The 17,632-nt window shown below is 36.6% G+C and overlaps 2 protein-coding genes across 2 annotated transcripts; one reads left to right on the top strand and one right to left on the bottom strand.

The window, feature by feature from the left end:
- Nucleotides 1-5,566: 5,566 nt before the first annotated feature.
- Nucleotides 5,567-6,156, bottom strand: LOC130999970 (YTH domain-containing protein ECT3-like). Its single transcript, XM_057925684.1, has 2 exons — nucleotides 5,941-6,156; nucleotides 5,567-5,858 (listed from the first exon to the last, which is right to left on the bottom strand). Exons 1-2 carry the CDS (start codon nucleotides 6,133-6,135, stop codon nucleotides 5,757-5,759), a joined length of 297 nt encoding a protein of 98 aa, XP_057781667.1. The 5' UTR covers nucleotides 6,136-6,156; the 3' UTR covers nucleotides 5,567-5,756.
- A 5,918-nt stretch (nucleotides 6,157-12,074) lies between these two features.
- LOC130999969 (ankyrin repeat-containing protein At5g02620-like) lies at nucleotides 12,075-15,348 on the top strand. Its single transcript, XM_057925683.1, has 4 exons — nucleotides 12,075-12,420; nucleotides 12,549-12,959; nucleotides 13,075-13,484; nucleotides 14,218-15,348. The coding sequence occupies exons 2-4, from the start codon at nucleotides 12,623-12,625 to the stop codon at nucleotides 15,100-15,102; spliced, it is 1,632 nt and encodes a 543-aa protein (XP_057781666.1). The 5' UTR covers nucleotides 12,075-12,420; nucleotides 12,549-12,622; the 3' UTR covers nucleotides 15,103-15,348.
- The last annotated feature ends 2,284 nt before the right edge of the window (nucleotides 15,349-17,632 follow it).

Below are 17,632 nucleotides of genomic sequence, written 5' to 3'. Positions count from 1 at the left end.
GTACAAAATATTACTAATAAAAAATTGACATGGTTATGAGACGTAGTAAATTCAAAAAGTGGGTATTTTGATAATATAGTTTGAGAAAGTTGGAATTCGAGGGTTTTTTAGGACAGTAATTTAGGTTGATTTGAAAATTATGACAAAAACTTTCGAATCTGTAAAAATAGGACACTATTTTTTTAGAGTAAAATAGGACACTAATTAATAAGTGTTGCATCCGCAGGACATTTCTCAGCCAATTCTCGGCCGAGAAAATGTCCTATTTTTACAATGCTTATTAATTAGTGTCATATTTTACTCTGGAAAAAAATTAGTGTCCTATTTTTACAAGTCCGAAAGTTTTTGTCCTAATTTCCAAATCAACATAAGTTACTGTCCTAAAAAATCATCTGACTCGAAAAAGTTGGGTACTTTTATGTATTACAAAAACTTGGGTGCAACCAGGTTGACCCGCATCTAAAATAGTGTTATTTATACAGTTAAGATCATAATATGGATTCAAGTTAGGGTATATATCATAATTTAAGTGAGAGTGCAATTGGCAAGACAGCCTCTATATGTATTACCACATTTTTTTTTATTATAGTTTTTAAATCAATCTAACTTATTATCTAAATAGCATTCTAACACAACTTTAAAGTGGGGCTTCGTTGATCGAGATTGAATTGTCCTAATATTACCCGAGATTGTATTGGTTTGAGACTATCAAGACTTATAAGTCGTGACTAATCATATGTGTTATTGTCTCGAGATTAAGCACCGAATCGCATTTATTCAAACGAATAAGATATTATAAGACTAATCATGTCTAATCTTACAAATCGAACAACCAATATGCTGATTATATCACAATTATCAATTTCTAAATTGTTTGGCGCTTTTAAAACACATTGTTTAAGTTATGCTCCTGTGTATTCAATTTTGTTCTCGAATTTTACTCTAGTCATGGAGGAGCTCATCTCCGTCGCTTATTTGGCTCTCGCGTTTATCGTCGTGGGGCGGCAGGAGAAGTGGCTCGCCATCGCGGTGGCGCTCATCGGCACCACCATTTTAGCCACCACGTTAGGCACCATGATTTATTGGGTGATTGTGCATCGGATTGAGACCAAGAAAAAGAGGAGTTTGAGGAGGAAGAGCTCTCGAATCAGCCATGGCTCGAGATCAATGTCGATAACGCTGCTCTCTCATTCCGATGTTTTAAACGCTGATTGCAAGAAAATGTATGCAATTTGACCACTTCGAACTAAATCTCTAATCAAACTAATCATACAAAATACACATCGTTGCAATATAAATCCCAATGTTAATAAGATCTTATATAGCGAATTAGATCCAACTTTTAAGACACTAACTTAAACTAGGGGTGAGCAAAATACTCGTAATCCGAATATCCGATCCCAGCCAAACAAAAATTTGAAATTTGGTTCGGATTTTTTTCGGATTCAATTGGATTAACACTTAAATAAATTTCGAATTTTCGGATTGATAATATATATGATATTATGATATATATTCATATAGATTAGCTCTTAAATAGTTAAATATTTCTAAATTTTAATCATACACTCTCATCTTGATTAATTATAATTAATTGGTTGTTAATTAGGACCTTAATTCAATTGTAATTATTTAATTGGTTAGGTTCATATGTATTTCGAATTTTTCTTCACATTTTGGATTTTTCAGTTCAAATCTGATTTTATTCAAAACATTTAAGATTTTCGGATTCGGATTTTCGAATAATATGGTTCAAATCGAATTGAATTCTAGGAAAGTTTCGGGTAAAATCCTATCCGAAATCTCAATGCTCACACTTGAGATTAGCTCTTAAATAGTTAAATATTTCTAAATTTTAATCATACACTCTCGTCTTGATTAATTATAATTAATAGTTTGTACCTTAATTCAATTGTAATTATGTAACCAGTTAGGTTCATATGTATTTCGGATTTTTCTTCACATTTTGGATTTTTCGGTTCGGATCAGATTTTATTCAAAACATTTCAGATTTTCGGATTCGGATTTTCGAATAATATGGTTCAGATCGAATTGAATTCTAGGAAAGTTTCGGGTTTTCGGATCTGATGGAAAAAATCCGATCCGAGATCAGAATGCTCACACTTGTTCGGAAACTAAAACAAAATTTTTCGAACTTGAAAAAGTAGGACACACATTTTAAAAGAATAAGAGAGAGAAAATGAATAGGACTAATACTACAAAAATTGATGGAAGAAGAGAGAAAAATAGAGGGGAAAACATCCTTTATTATACTAGTATTATAGAGATTTCAGAGTGATCACCAAGGGACTTTGTCAACAACATTTCAAACAAAAACACAAACCATCCAAAATCAAATCCACCTTCACATCTCATAAACCTCCTCTCATCACAGCATTTACCTATATACCTCTTCCTGCATAAAGACATCGAGTAGGGGTGTCGTTGACGACGTACGACGCTTGAATAGGTTGAGCATCCGCAGACCTCTCTTCCAACTTATCTGAAAAGAGACACAAAAATAAAAAAGGATCCACAATTGGTTTGTTCTAACAAGATTTGCATAATAAAGATATACGATGAAGAAAAGACAATTATATTATATCATACCCTTTGTATGTCTCTGTTGTCATTGTTGTGCAATATGGTGAGCTTAAAAAAATTCAAGTTTGCCAAATCCTTTATGATGTGCCACTTCACCGGAAAGCTTCCACTCCGTTTATGCCGCAGCCCGAAATCCATATCTCTGTGGAAATCCACTGTGCCGGTCATTTCTGCCATACCACAGAACTGGCCACTCCCAACAACCTTGTTTTCACAAAGAGAAAGCATCAGTCAATACCAGTACGTGAATAAAGGGAAATACTCCCTCTGATTCCGTCCCATTACAAATGTCCCATTACCTTTGGGCAGATAAAATGAGTTGGTGAAAATTGTTTAAATATGTTGCCAAAAAAAGAATGAGACATTTGTAATGGGACGAGGGGAGTTGCATACTCAAGCTCATGAAAACATATAGTACTATAATTATAATGTGAGAAAATGGTTACTTACAAAAAAGAAGAGGAAGATGGGGCAGCCATCAGCAACTCTCTGGGCATCCTCATATGCAGCATTAAGCTTCTTGTTTGCATAGGGAGTGCATGACCACGCGTTATACCTAATACTCTTGCGCACATCGTCCTCACTATCTGACTTGATTACGTAAAACTTTGCATGGTAATAGTTGCTTAACTTAGAACAAAATCCACCACATCCACAATTGGGAGTATAATATGTAATTGCCGCAACCTATGAGAAAAGCACATATTTTTAATATCTTTGAACCAAATCTCAAGCTATCATCAACAAGAAAAACAAATTTGAACAAGAATACCTCCTTCTCCTCCTCACCCTCCTCCGGCTCCGTCTTTAAATTAAGAACGGCATGGTATCTCCTCTCCTGCTCCTCCTCCTCCAACTCTATATCATCAAGGACGCGGAATCTGCAGTCACACATGTTTTAGTTAGTAAAAGAAACTATACAAGAGAAGGTTCCTTTTTCATTAGAAAACTAATGTAAAACTACATAAGAAATACAAACATATCCACAAAAAAACATACCCATTAGCAGCAAAATCATCGAGATCTGCATCGTAGGCTTCATTGGAAGAGTCATACTCACGAGAGTCATAAGGAGAACCGCACATGCCTTGCCACTCACTCTCATAAGTAGGAAGAACAGGGGATCCATTGATTGGCTTTCCACGGGGCAACGCAACGCTACTCTCAACGTAGCAAGAAACTTCGATAGCTTTGTCATAACTGTAAATACCAAGCTCCTTGCACTCTTTCTTAATCCAATCATAAACTACCAGACGATTTAGGACACCATCCCGTGTCTCGCCATCGCCAGCCTTTCCACGAAGAAACAACAACGGCCCGTATATCGTCTGTGCTCCATCCACAGCACCACCAAGAGACACATTAAACACTGCATCCCATCCTTCTCTCCAAACCCAAGCCTCAAAATAGTAACCAGGTTCACTCCCCAAAGGCAAAGACGAAATTTGAGGGGCCTTATAACTAGCTCCTCGTCGCCTAGAGAAAACAATACCTAACAAATCTTCATCTTCAAACTTGACGAGCCTATAATCATAGATATGAGCCTTTCGTGGTAAAGGCAAGTAAGAGAAGCTTTCCTCACTATAGTCGAACGATACAACTCTGGAGTCGGACACAGAAAACCAATAACACTTACCTCTAACATATATAATTCTCCCTATATAAGAATTGCACATAAAAGCAGGACTCGGAATCTCCTTCCAAGAATCACTTCTTAACGAATACAGCCCAAAAATTCGGGTCGTGTGACAAGGCCTTGACAGCCTGTAATCACGATCCCAAATTCTTAGTATTTTGTAATCATCAGATTTAGAATCATAGCCGACACAACCACCATGATAATAGATCCTATATTTTGGGGATGGAGAGGCTTCCTTGGGAGGGAAAATCTGAAACTGTTTGGTTGTTGGGTTGCAGAGATAACTATTGCCAGTTCGATCGAAGAAACACAACAAACCGCCGCAGGTGTTGGAATGAGTGTGAAGAGTGTGTTGGTTTGGATCCAGAAAAGGGAGGTCGAAACTTTCTTCAGAGATTTCAGATAAATCTCGCGGAGAAAGAGGAGTTAAATAATACATACCGGACTTTCCATGCTTACGTTTCACAAGAAGCCGTTTCTGGTTGTCGGAATTATTCATCGTGATAAAAAATTGATAGATTTAGAAGAAGAAAGGGAATTGAATGGAACCCTAACGCGTCGTGTATCTCCTGGTGTTTGAAGGAGGCAATATATATATCGGATTCAAGAATATGGGCTTATAGTGTTGCTTGGTATCCAAGAATGTGGGTGCAGCTAATCCTCTGTGGACAGGATTATATATGAACATTCAATTTTACGCAGATTATTGGGTGCGATTGGTCGACTCGGCTCCAAACCCGCCATCCTGGCCCGGAACCCTGACCCGCGTGGGTTTGACCCATACTCCTAATTATTACATTTGTTTATAATAATTGTTACTTTTAATAAACATAATATATATATTTGTTCATATAAATATATATTGATATGTATAATGTTTTATATTGAATGAAGGTAAATATTTATATTAATATAAGTATACATTTGTACGACCAAATGTATATCTTATGCTTATTAAAAGTAAATACTCCTATTAGGGTTTAGTGTTCATGCTTAGGGTTTAGTTTACAGGGTTTAGGGTTTAGTTTATAGAATTTAGGGTTTAGAAAATATAATACTTTATATTAAATTAAGGTAAATACCTATATTTATATAAGTATACATTTGTGCGAACAAATGTATATTTCATGCTTATTAAATTGAAGTAATTTAGGACATTATTTTATTGTAATGCAATTTTTATTTTCAATCAATGTAGGGTTAATTTTTAGTTTCAGTTAAATTTAAGTTGTTAAATTTAATGTTTATTTTAATTCAAAACAACATTAAAATTAAATAAAAATTGAAAATCAAAATTTAAGAGTTGAGGTGTGAAGCTAATCATCCATTTTGAGATTATTGATGGAAAGGAAGAAATGTTCTTGAAAGTGTTGCTTCGTCTGAAATACGATGTTGTACAAAATGCGTCGACAACACTCCACACTACACAGTATAAAGCAGCAGAAATTCAATGAAAAACGTGACACGATAATAAATTCAGCCCCCTAAAGATGAATCCAGGATCCGCCCCTACTCATTGGAGAGATTTCTCGCATCCAGTTGAGTCGAGTAGGGATGTTGTCGACGTACGGCGCTTGAATATGTTATGCATCCGCAGACCTTTCTTGTAGCTTAACTGAAAAGAGACACAAAAATAAAAAATGATCATCTTCTCCACATAAATGACTTGGTTGTAATAACAAGATAATTATATATACCCTTTGTATGTCTCTGTTGTCAGTCCTTGGCATGTTCTCACTGTTGTGCAATATGGTGAACCTAAAATTTTTTAAGTTTGCCAAATCCTTTATGAAGTGCCACTTCACCGGAAAGCTTCCACTCCGTTTATCTCGCAGCCGGAAATCGAAATCCACATCTCTGTGAAAATCCACTGGGCCAGTCATTTCTGCCATACCACATAACTGGCCACTCCCATCAACCTTGTTTTCACAAGGAGAAAAGCATCTCAGTTAATACTCAAGCAAGCTCATGAAAAAACACAATTATAATGTGAGAAAAATGGTTACTTACAAAAAAAAAGAGGAAGATGGGGCAGCCATGAGCAACTCTCTGGGCATCCTCATATGCAGCATTAAGCTTCTTGTTTGCATAGGGAGTGCATGACCACGCGTTACACCTAATACTCTTACGCACATCATCCTCACTATCTGACTTGATTACGAAATACTTTGCAGCACGATAATAGTTGTTTAACTCAGAACAACATCCACATTCTGATGCATGATCGAAAGAATAATATGTAATATCCGTAACCTGTGAGAAAAGAAGCACATATTTTTAATGTCTTTGAACCAAATTTCGTAGGATCTTGAAATAAAACAATCACTCTATCATGAACAAGAATACCTCATCCTCGTCCTCCTCCTCCTCCGGCTCCGTCTTTAAATCAAGAACGGCATGGTATCTCCTCTCCTGCTCCTCCTCCTCCAACTCTATATCATCAAGGACGCGGAATCTGCAGTCACACATGTTTTAGTTAGTAAAAGAAACTATACAAGAGAAGGTTCCTTTTTCATTACAAAACTAATGTAAAACCACTTAAGAAATACAAACATATATCCACAAAAAAACATACCCATTAGCAGCAAAATCATCGAGATCTGCATCGTAGGCTTCATGCAAGCAGTCATACTCACGAGAGTCATGAGGAGAACCGTACATGCCTTGCCACTCACTCTCATAAGTAAGAAGAACAGGGGATCCATTGATTGGCTTTCCACGGGGCAACGCAACGCTGCTCTCAACGTAACAGAAAACTTCGATTGCATTGTTATAACTATAAATACCAAGTTCCTTGCACTCTTTCTTAGTCCAATCATAAACTCCTAGATGATCTAGGACACCATCCCGTGTGTCGCCATCGCCAGCCATTCCACGAAGAAACAAGAACGGCCCGTATATCGTCTCTGCTGCATCCACAGCACCACCAAGAGAGACATTAAACACTGCATCCCAGCAACGCAACCCTTCTCTCCAAACCCAAGCCTCAAAATAGTAACCAGGTTCACTCCCCAAAGGCAAAGGCATACGTAGATAGACGTTAAAACTAGCTCCTCGTCGCCTAGAGAAAACAATACCTAACAAATCTTCATCATCGAACTTGACAAGGCTAAAACCGTCCAGGGTATGAGCCTTTCGCGGTAAAGGCAAGTAAGAGAAGCTTTCCTCACTATAGTCGAACGATATAACTCTGGAGTCGGACATAGAAAACCAATAACACTTACCTCTAACATATATAATTCTATTAATGTAAGAATTGCACATAAAAGCAGGACTCGGAATCTCCTTCCAAGAATCACTTCTTAAAGAATACAGCTCAAAAATTCGGGTCCTGTGACTATACCTTGACAGCCAGTAATCACGATCCCAAATTCTTAGTAGTTTGTAATCATCAGATTTAGAATCATAGCCGACACAACCACCATGATAATAGATCTTATAATTTGGGGATGGAGAGGCTTCCTTGGGAGGAAAGATCTGAAACTGTTTGGTTGTTGGGTTGCAGAGATAACTATGGCCAGTTCGATAGAAGAAACACAACAAACCGCCGCAGGTGTTGGAATAAGTGTGTTGGTTTGGATCCAAAAAAGGGAGGTCGAAACTTTCTTCAGAGATTTCGGATAAATCTCGCCGAGAAAGAGGGGTTAAATAATACATACCGGACTTTACATGCTTACGTTTCACAAGAAGCCGTTTCATCGTCGATCAAAAATTGATAGATTTAGAAGAAGAAGAAAGGGAATTGAATGGAACCCTAACGCGTCGTGTAACTCCTTGTGTTTGAAAGAGGCAATATATATATATATAGGATTCAAGAATATGGGCTTATAGTGTTGCTTGGTATCCAAGAATGTGGGTGGAGCTAATCCTCTACGAACAAGTTTATAAATAAATATTCAATTTTATTATAATCACAAATTTGTCCCTCAATTTTAAAATTGATTTTCAATTGAAAATTGTCTTTTTTATATATTATAGATTATGGTTAATTATAGTCTATAGCCTCAATTTTCAGCAAGTTTCAATTTATAGCCTTAATTTTGATTTATGTTTTATATTAGCCTGATCTTTGAAAAATTGTTTAATTATAGTCACAATCACATCAAAACTATAACATTAGCTATTCTTTATGAAATTACATATGAAACGATGACCGATTTCTACGAAATCAGATCCTAATGTATTCTACATTAAATGGAATTTTCAATGATAGGTAGCCCATTGTCATCGGACCACCGGTGAAGTCGTAATCGTTTCTAAAAGTTGGCATCATTTTACTAACCTTTTGGCGCGATTCCAACGGCACCGATGGTCTTATGACAATGTGCTACCTACTATTGAAAATCCATTTTCGTGTAGAATACATTAGACTCTAGTCTCGAATTAATTAATCATCATTTTAGTTGTAATTATGATAAAGAATATGCCACTAATATAATTTTGGTGCAATAGTGGCTATAATTAAATAATTTATCAAAGTTTAGGCTATACAAAAAATAAATTAAAGTTGAGGCTATAAATTAAAATTTATTGAAAGTTCAGGCTATAAATTATAATTAACCCTATAGATTATAGATATAGCGAATTAGATCTAACTTTTAGGACACTAACTTAACCTAGTTTGGCAATTAGGACAAAAATTTTCGAACTTGGAAAAGTAGGATACTAATTAATAAGTAATGCACCTGCAACACAATTCTCGACCCTTTTAAAGAGTTTTGGGCTTACTTGAAACTTAAATTGTCCTACTGGTGCATTATTTTTGTGTTCCGCTTTTTTTTTTTGATAAATTATACAAGTAAATAAAGAAATTTAAAGACCACATGACGGTGAACTCAAACCCAATATCTTAGGCTTTGGGCATTAACTACCTACTGATAGACCAGTACACACACAATTTTTTTGGGGCGATTATCTAAGCTACCCACTTTTTTCAATCTATATACCTACTATATTATTAATTAATGAAAAAATAAGATTAACCCAATATATTTAAGGAAATAAAATAAGAGTAACCCAACTATATTTAAGGAAATAAAATAACATTAACCAAATAAAATAAAATCCAAGCAATAAAATAAAATTCACGCACCTGTAATTATAATTACATTTATTGCGCCAAAAAAACACTTATTGCGAAAATTTACTATTATTGCGCAAAAATTACGCAAATTGTGAAAACTAAATCAAGTGGCGAAAAATTACAACCAATAATTCAAAAGTAAAAGAGCAATTAACATTTAAAATTACTCAATTAATTCAATTTAAGTGGAAATCCAATCTAATTTGCACAGAATACCCAACAAATATTTAAATTGCGCAAAAAATTCCAACTAAAATTCAAATTGCGCAAAAACAAAATGCCCTAACACTAGCATCATTCCTCAATATTACAATTCCAAGTTTCCAAATTAAATTCACGCATAAATTCTACCAAATAAAATTAATGTATACTCCCTCCGTCCCCAAAATAAGTTCCTCTTTGGGGACGGCACGGGTTTTAAGGAAAATGGTAAAGTGTATTGATAGTGGAAAAAAATATGTTATAATTAGTATTGAGAGTGGTGAAAATGTGAAAAAGTGTTATTATTAGTATTGGGAGTGGTGAAAAAGTGAAAAGTAAAAATAAATAAAGTATTATTAGTAGTGGGGTAGTTGTCCAAAAATAGAAAGAAAGAAAGAAAGAGGAACTTATTTGGGGGACGTCCCAAAATGAAAAAAGAGGAACTTATTTCAGGGACGGAAGGAGTATAAAATTAACTTGCGCAAATAATAACAATCTTATGCGCAAAAAAATTCCATTAAGAATGTGCGCAAACAAAATTAAGAAAAACTTTGTGCAACCATATTACATCCTGATCTGTGCAAATTTCAAAAAATTACATACAGATCTGCGCAATCTCGAATCACCAATTCATTTGTACAAAACATAGCATAAACATAGTATTTTATTAATAAAAGAAAAGGCAATTGAGTCAGACATAGATATTTGGGAAGATGCATACTGGTACAAAATATTACTAATAAAAAATTGACATGGTTATGAGATGTAGTAAATTCAAAAAGTGGGTATTTTGATAATATAGTTTGAGAAAGTTGGAATTCGAGGGTTTTTTAGGACAGTAATTTAGGTTGATTTGAAAATTATGACAAAAACTTTCGAATTTGTAAAAATAGGATACTATTTTTTTAGAATAAAATAAGACACTAATTAATAAGTGTTGCATCCGCAGGACATTTCTCCGCCAATTCTCGGCCGAGAAAATGCCCTATTTTTACAATGCTTATTAATTAGTGTCATATTTTACTCTGGAAAAAAAATAGTGTCCTATTTTTACAAGTCCGAAAGTTTTTGTCCTAATTTCCAAATCAACATAAGTTACTGTCCTAAAAAATCATCTGACTCGAAAAAGTTGGGTACTTTTATGTATTACAAAAACTTGGGTGCATGCAACCAGGTTGACCCGCATCTAAAATAGTGTTATTTATACAGTTAAGATCATAATATGGATTCAAGTTAGGGTATAGATCATAATTTAAGTGAGAGTGCAACTGGCAAGACCGCCTCTTTATGTATTACCACATTTTTTTTTATTCTAGTTTTTAAATCAATCTAACTTATTATCTAAATAGCATTCTAACACAACTTTAAAGTGGGGCTTCGTTGATCGAGATTGAATTGTCCTAATATTACCCGAGATTGTATTGGTTTGAGACTATCAAGACTTATAAGTCGTGACTAATCATATGTGTTATTGTCTCGAGATTAAGCACCGAATCGCATTTATTCAAACGAATAAGATATTATAAGACTAATCATGTCTAATCTTACAAATCGAACAACCAATATGCTGATTATATCACAATTATCAATTTCTAAATTGTTTGGCGCTTTTAAAACACATTGTTTATTACATAATACATCAAACTCTATGTACAAATTATAGGTTCATTAATCAACATACATGTAGGATTAAAAAAAAAAAAACTTTACCAAATTGGATTGAAAAGTGAGTAAATTAAATTTTACTTCTAATACTTATTCGTATTGAAAAAGTCTAACTATTTTTACTTCTATTATGGGCTATATAGCTAGCTAAATATTAATGTTAAAACAATGAATTTGTAACTAAGAGGTAATGTGTTAAAATTTCACTATTCTAAATTGAAATATTATGAGTGCATTTATGATAGAGATTGTGGATATCTTAAAAGGTAAAGGAAATGCCAACTTATATACAAGTCACATTATTGATCTTCTTTTAAATATTATTTTATTTGAAGTAGGCTATAATAATAATATTATTATTTTATAAACTAAAAAAGTCTAATATTAAATTTAATGAGTATTATATAGTAATGAATAAATAATAAAGAAAAAAGTAGAATTACGATAATAACACAATCAAATTAATATTTTTTTTTATTTAAATTAATTGTTCTACATACATATTACAGACTTTATAATCAATAGTCTGTTTTACATGTTAAGATCCGAATCGAATTTTAAATTTCAATTTGATTCAGATGAAATATTCGAATTTCGGACATTTCACTCACCTCCGTCTACATAAATTTATTGATTAGTAAAACATCCAACACGTGCACTTCTGTTATTACCGTTTACTTTCCTCCCAACATTCCCTTCTTTTTTCTTGGGAAAGAATGAATTATTATTCTTTTACTCCCATCACCAAAATCCCAACAACAGATATAAGAGATCATTCATTGATTCTATTATTGCTTATTAGAAATGATATAAAATTAGAATTGAAATAATAACAGAAGCATCATCACCTTTACAATGGCCATTCTTTTTATAATTCACCCTTCTTCATTTTCTTGTCGCAAGAGCTCTGAATCTGATTCAGAGCATCACATACAAACATATATATTTATAAATATAATTATATATATGTTTATGCAAAGTTTTTGTTGCTTACATGTGCCTTTGATGGCCCCATTCCCTTAATTAACCTCAAAGATTTCTGTTTTTATTTATTTTTTTCTTTCTTAAACAAAAGAAAAAAAAGCCCCCAAATCTTGATCTTTCCCCAACACAACTAGGGTTTGTTTTTGTTTTTGTTTTTGTTTTTGATCAAAAACATATTTCTAGTGGCCCTTTCGGTTTTAAAAGAAGGCAAGGCAAAAAAGGTGCCTCTTTCTTCACAACCAAGGTAAAAAAAAAAAAAAAAATGCTTTTAGCCTTTCTTTTTCATTACACCAATTTAGTATATAAAGAAATGTGATTTTGTTGATTGATTTCTTTTTTGTTTTAAATGCTAATTCGATCCATGTTGGACAGGGCCACGAAATGGGATGTTTTTGGCAAAAACAGTGAAAGATGGTTTTGGTGAATTGGGCGATTGAGGTGTAAGAATGGAGAGGCAGCCGCCGCCTCCGGCCACGCCGCGGAAGAAGATCGTGAAGCAGCTCACGGGGAAGCGGGAGGACACGGCGCTGCATTCCGCGGCTAGAGCCGGGCGGATTGAGGCCATAAGGAGCATCATTGATGGCGCCGGGGGCGAGGACGAGCTCGGGGATTTTTTAACGAAGCGCAACTCAGCTGGTGAGACGCCCTTATTCGTGGCCGCCGAGTATGGCTACATGGAGGTGGTGAGGGAGATGATCAAGCATTACTCTTTAGCCGACGCCGGAATCAAAGCCAAGAATGGATTTGATGCTCTCCACATTGCTGCCAAGCAAGGAGATTTAGGTATGTATAGTTTTGAAATATTACCCCTTTGTTTTTTATAATCCTTTTTTGGGGAACTCATGGTTTTGCTCTGTTTTGTTCTGTTTTGCTCTGTTTTGCTCTGTTTTGTTTGCAGAAGTTGTGAAGGTGTTGATGGAGGCGCACCCGGAGCTGTCGATGACGGTGGATTCGTCGAACACGACGGCGTTGCACACGGCGGCGACGCAAGGGCACATAGAGATAGTGGAGTATTTCTTGGAGTCGGAGAGCAATCTGGCTGCGATAGCCAAGAGCAACGGGAAAACGGCACTGCATTCTGCGGCGAGGAACGGGCACGTCCGCGTCGTGGACGCCCTGCTCGACAAGGAGCCGGGGATCACGACGCGGACGGATAAGAAGGGGCAGACCGCTCTTCACATGGCCGTGAAAGGCCAGAATGTTGAGGTGGTGGAGAAGCTCATCGCCGCCGATCCCTCCACCATCAACATGGTCGACACTAAGGGAAACACTGCTTTGCACATAGCCGCTCGCAAAGGCAGAGCTCAGGTATTGCTTTACTCTTTCCGTCTCAATTCAATAGGTCATATTTTTTTATTTGGACGTCCTATTTGTATAGACCTCTTTCAAAAATGAAAAAGGGTTATTAAACTTTCAGCGTTTTAGCATTTTTCATAAAATATTCTGTTGTACAAAATTATATAATATGTCTCGCCGGAATCATACTACTCTTTTTGAATTTTTTTTTCCACCAAAGCATCAAAGCAACGTTATTTTGATGCTTGTGAAAACAATTTATCTGTAAATCATCTTTATCTCCAAAATCTCATCAATGTCAACTTCCAAATTTGAAACCATTTTCCACTTTTTTCTATCTAAGAATCAAAACGACGTCGTTATAATGCTTAGGTGGAAAAAAATTCAAAAGAAGTTCTACATCTGACTTTGACGAGATGATCTTTTTCTCAACTCATTTTATATAGCGGGATATTTTATGAAAAATACTTATTGTGTTGAGAGTATTTTAAAAGAAAATGAAAGTTGAGCCCATTTTATGGAAAGCAGTTAAAATTGAAGACACAAAACACTATTAAACCAATGAAAAATCAAAATATAACAAATATTCTCGCATAATTCATTATTTATATTAAATGTCATTTGTCCACAGATATTTTAATTTTTCTATCTTATTTTCTTGATAAATATATCCTCAAAAAAAATTAATTTCTCTGCACTTTATTACAAACTATTCGTTTCTTAACATTTGTGTTTAACGCTGTAGATTGTGAAGATGCTGCTGGACCACAACGAAACCAACACGAAGTTGGTGAACAGGTCGAACGAAACCGCGCTCGACACGGCGGAGAAGCTCGGGCAGGCGGAGGCGGCGGCCGTGCTGCAGGAGCACGGCGTGGTGACCGTGAGGGCGATGAAGCCCGAGCCGGCGAGGCGGGCGCGGGAGCTGAAGCAGACGGTGAGCGACATCAAGCACGAGGTGCACCACCAGCTGGAGCACACGCGCCAGACGAGGCGGCGCGTGCAGGGCATCGTGAAGCGGCTGGACAAGATGCACGCGGAGGGCCTCAACAACGCGATCAACTCGACCACCGTGGTGGCCGTGCTGATCGCCACGGTGGCCTTCGCGGCCATCTTCACGGTCCCGGGGGAGTACGCGGACGACCCGCAGAACCTCGCCCCGGGGCTCTCCCTGGGGGAGGCGAACGTGGCCCCGCAGCTCCCCTTCCTCATCTTCTTCCTCTTCGACTCCTTCGCCCTCTTCATCTCCCTCGCCGTCGTGGTCGTGCAGACCTCGGTGGTGGTGATCGAGAGCAAGGCCAAGAAGCAGATGATGGCCATCATCAACAAGCTCATGTGGCTCGCCTGCGTGCTCATCTCCGTCGCGTATTTGGCTCTCGCGTTTATCGTCGTGGGGCGGCAGGAGAAGTGGCTCGCCATCGCGGTGGCGCTCATCGGCACCACCATTTTAGCCACCACGTTAGGCACCATGATTTATTGGGTGATTGTGCATCGGATCGAGACCAAGAAAAAGAGGAGTTTGAGGAGGAAGAGCTCTCGAATCAGCCATGGCTCGAGATCAATGTCGATAACGCTGCTCTCTGATTCCGATGTTTTAAACGCTGATTGCAAGAAAATGTATGCAATTTGACCACTTCAAACTAAATCTCTAATCAAACTAATCATACAAAATACACATCGTTGCAATATAAATCCCAATGTTAATAAGATCTTATATAGCGAATTAGATCCAACTTTTAAGACACTAACTTAAACTAGGGGTGAGCAAAATACTCGTAATCCGAATATCCGATCCCAACCAAGCAAAAATTTGAAATTTGGTTCGGATTTTTTTCGGATTCGATTGGATTGACATTTAAATAAATTTCGAATTTTCGGATTGAATTGATAATATATATGATATTATGATATATATTCCTATAGATCAGCTCTTAAATAGTTAAATATTTCTAAATTTTAATCATACACTCTCGTCTTGATTAATTATAATTAATAGTTTGTACCTTAATTCAATTGTAATTATGTAACTGGTTAGGTTCATATGTATTTCGGATTTTTCGGTTCGGATTAGATTTTATTCAAAACATTTCAGATTTTTGAATTCGAATTTTCGAATAATATGGTTCAGATCGAATTGAATTCTAGGAAAGTTTCGGGTTTTCGGATCTGATCGAAAAAATCCGATCCGAAATCTGAATGCTCACACTTGTTCGGAAATTAGAACAAAATTTTTCGAATTTGAAAAAGTAGGACACACATTATAAAAGAATAAGAGAGAGAAAATGAATAGGACTAATACTACAAAAATTGATGGAAGAAGAGAGAAAAATAGAGGGAAAAACATCCTTTATTATTCTAGTATTATAGAGATTGCAGAGTGATCACATTTCAAACAAAAACACAAACCATCCAAAATCAAATCCACCTTCACATGTCATAAACCTCCTCTCATCACAACATTTACAAAAATACCTCTTCCTGCATAAAGACATCGAGTAGGGGTGTCGTTGACGACGTACGACACTTGAATAGGTTGAGCATCCGCAAACCTCTCTTCCAACTTATCTGAAAAGAGACACAAAAATAAAAAAGGATCATCTTCTCCACATAAATGGTTTGTTCTAACAAGATTTGCATAATAAAGATATACTATGAAGAAAATACAATTATATTATATTATACCCGTTGTATGTCTCTGTTGTCATTGTTGTGCAATATGGTGAGCTTAAAAAAATTCAAGTTTGCCAAATCCTTTATGATGTGCCACTTCACCGGAAAGCTTCCACTCCGTTTATGTCGCAGCCCGAAATCCATATCTCTGTGGAAATCCACTGCGCCGGTCATTTCTGCCATACCACAGAACTGGCCACTCCCAACAACCTTGTTTTCACAAAGAGAAAGCATCAGTCAATACCAGTACGTGAATAAAGGGAAATACTCCCTCTGATACCGTCTCATTACAAATGTTTCATTACCTTTGGGCAGATAAAGTGAGTTGATGAAAATTGTTTAAATATGTTGCCAAAAAAAGAATGAGACATTTGTAATGGGACGAGGGGAGTTGCATACTCAAGCTCATGAAAACATATAGTACTATAATTATAATGTGAGAAAATGGTTACTTACAAAAAGGAAGAGGAAGATGGGGCAGCCTCTTGGGAGTCCAGCACCAAATCTCTGGGCATCCTCATATGCAGCATTAAGCTTCTTGTTTGCATAGGGAGTGCATGACCACGCGTTATACATAATACTCTTGCGCACATCGTCCTCACTATCTGACTTGATTACGTAAAACTTTGCATGGTAATAGTTACTTAACTCAGAAGCACATGATCCACCACATCCACAATTGGGAGTATAATATTCAATTGCCGCAACCTATGAGAAAAGCACATATTTTTAATACCTTTGAACCAAATCTCTAGCTATCATCAACAAGAAAAACAAATTTGAACAAGAATACCTCCTTCTCCTCCTCACCCTCCTCCAGATCCGTCTTTAAATTCTGAACGGCACAGTATCTCCTCTCCTGCTCCTCCTCCTCCAACTCTATATCATCAAGGATGCGGAATCTGCAGTCACACATGTTTTAGTTAGTAAAAGAAACTATACAAGAGAAAGTTCCTTTTTCATTACAAAACTAATGTAAAACCATATCCACAAAAAAACATACCCATTAGCAGCAAAATCATCGAGATCTCCATCGTAGGCTTCATGGGAAGAGTCATACTCACGATCAGTCATAAGGAGAACCGTACATGCCTTGCCACTCACTCTCATAAGTAGGAAGAACAGGGGTTCCATTGATTGGCTTTCCACGGGGCAACGCAACGCTGCTCTCAACGTAACAGAAAACTTCGATTGCATTCTTATAACTATAAATACCAAGCTCCTTGCACTCTTTCTTAATCCAATCATAAACTACCAGACGATTTAGGACACCATCCCGTGTCTCGCCATCGCCAGCCTTTCCACGAAGAAACAACAACGGCCCGTATATCGTCTGTGGTCCATCCACAGCACCACCAAGAGAGACATTAAACACTGCATCCCAGCAACGCAACCCTTCTCTCCAAACCCAAGCCTCAAAATAGTAACCAGGTTCACTCCCCAAAGGCAAAGGCATACCTACATGGACGTTATAACTAGCTCCTCGTCGC

Source organism: Salvia miltiorrhiza, chromosome 8, assembly GCF_028751815.1.
Source record: "Salvia miltiorrhiza cultivar Shanhuang (shh) chromosome 8, IMPLAD_Smil_shh, whole genome shotgun sequence".
Classification (NCBI taxonomy): Eukaryota; Viridiplantae; Streptophyta; class Magnoliopsida; order Lamiales; family Lamiaceae; genus Salvia; species Salvia miltiorrhiza.
Note: the sequence above shows the minus strand (reverse complement) of the source record. Positions and strands in the feature narration are given on the sequence as shown.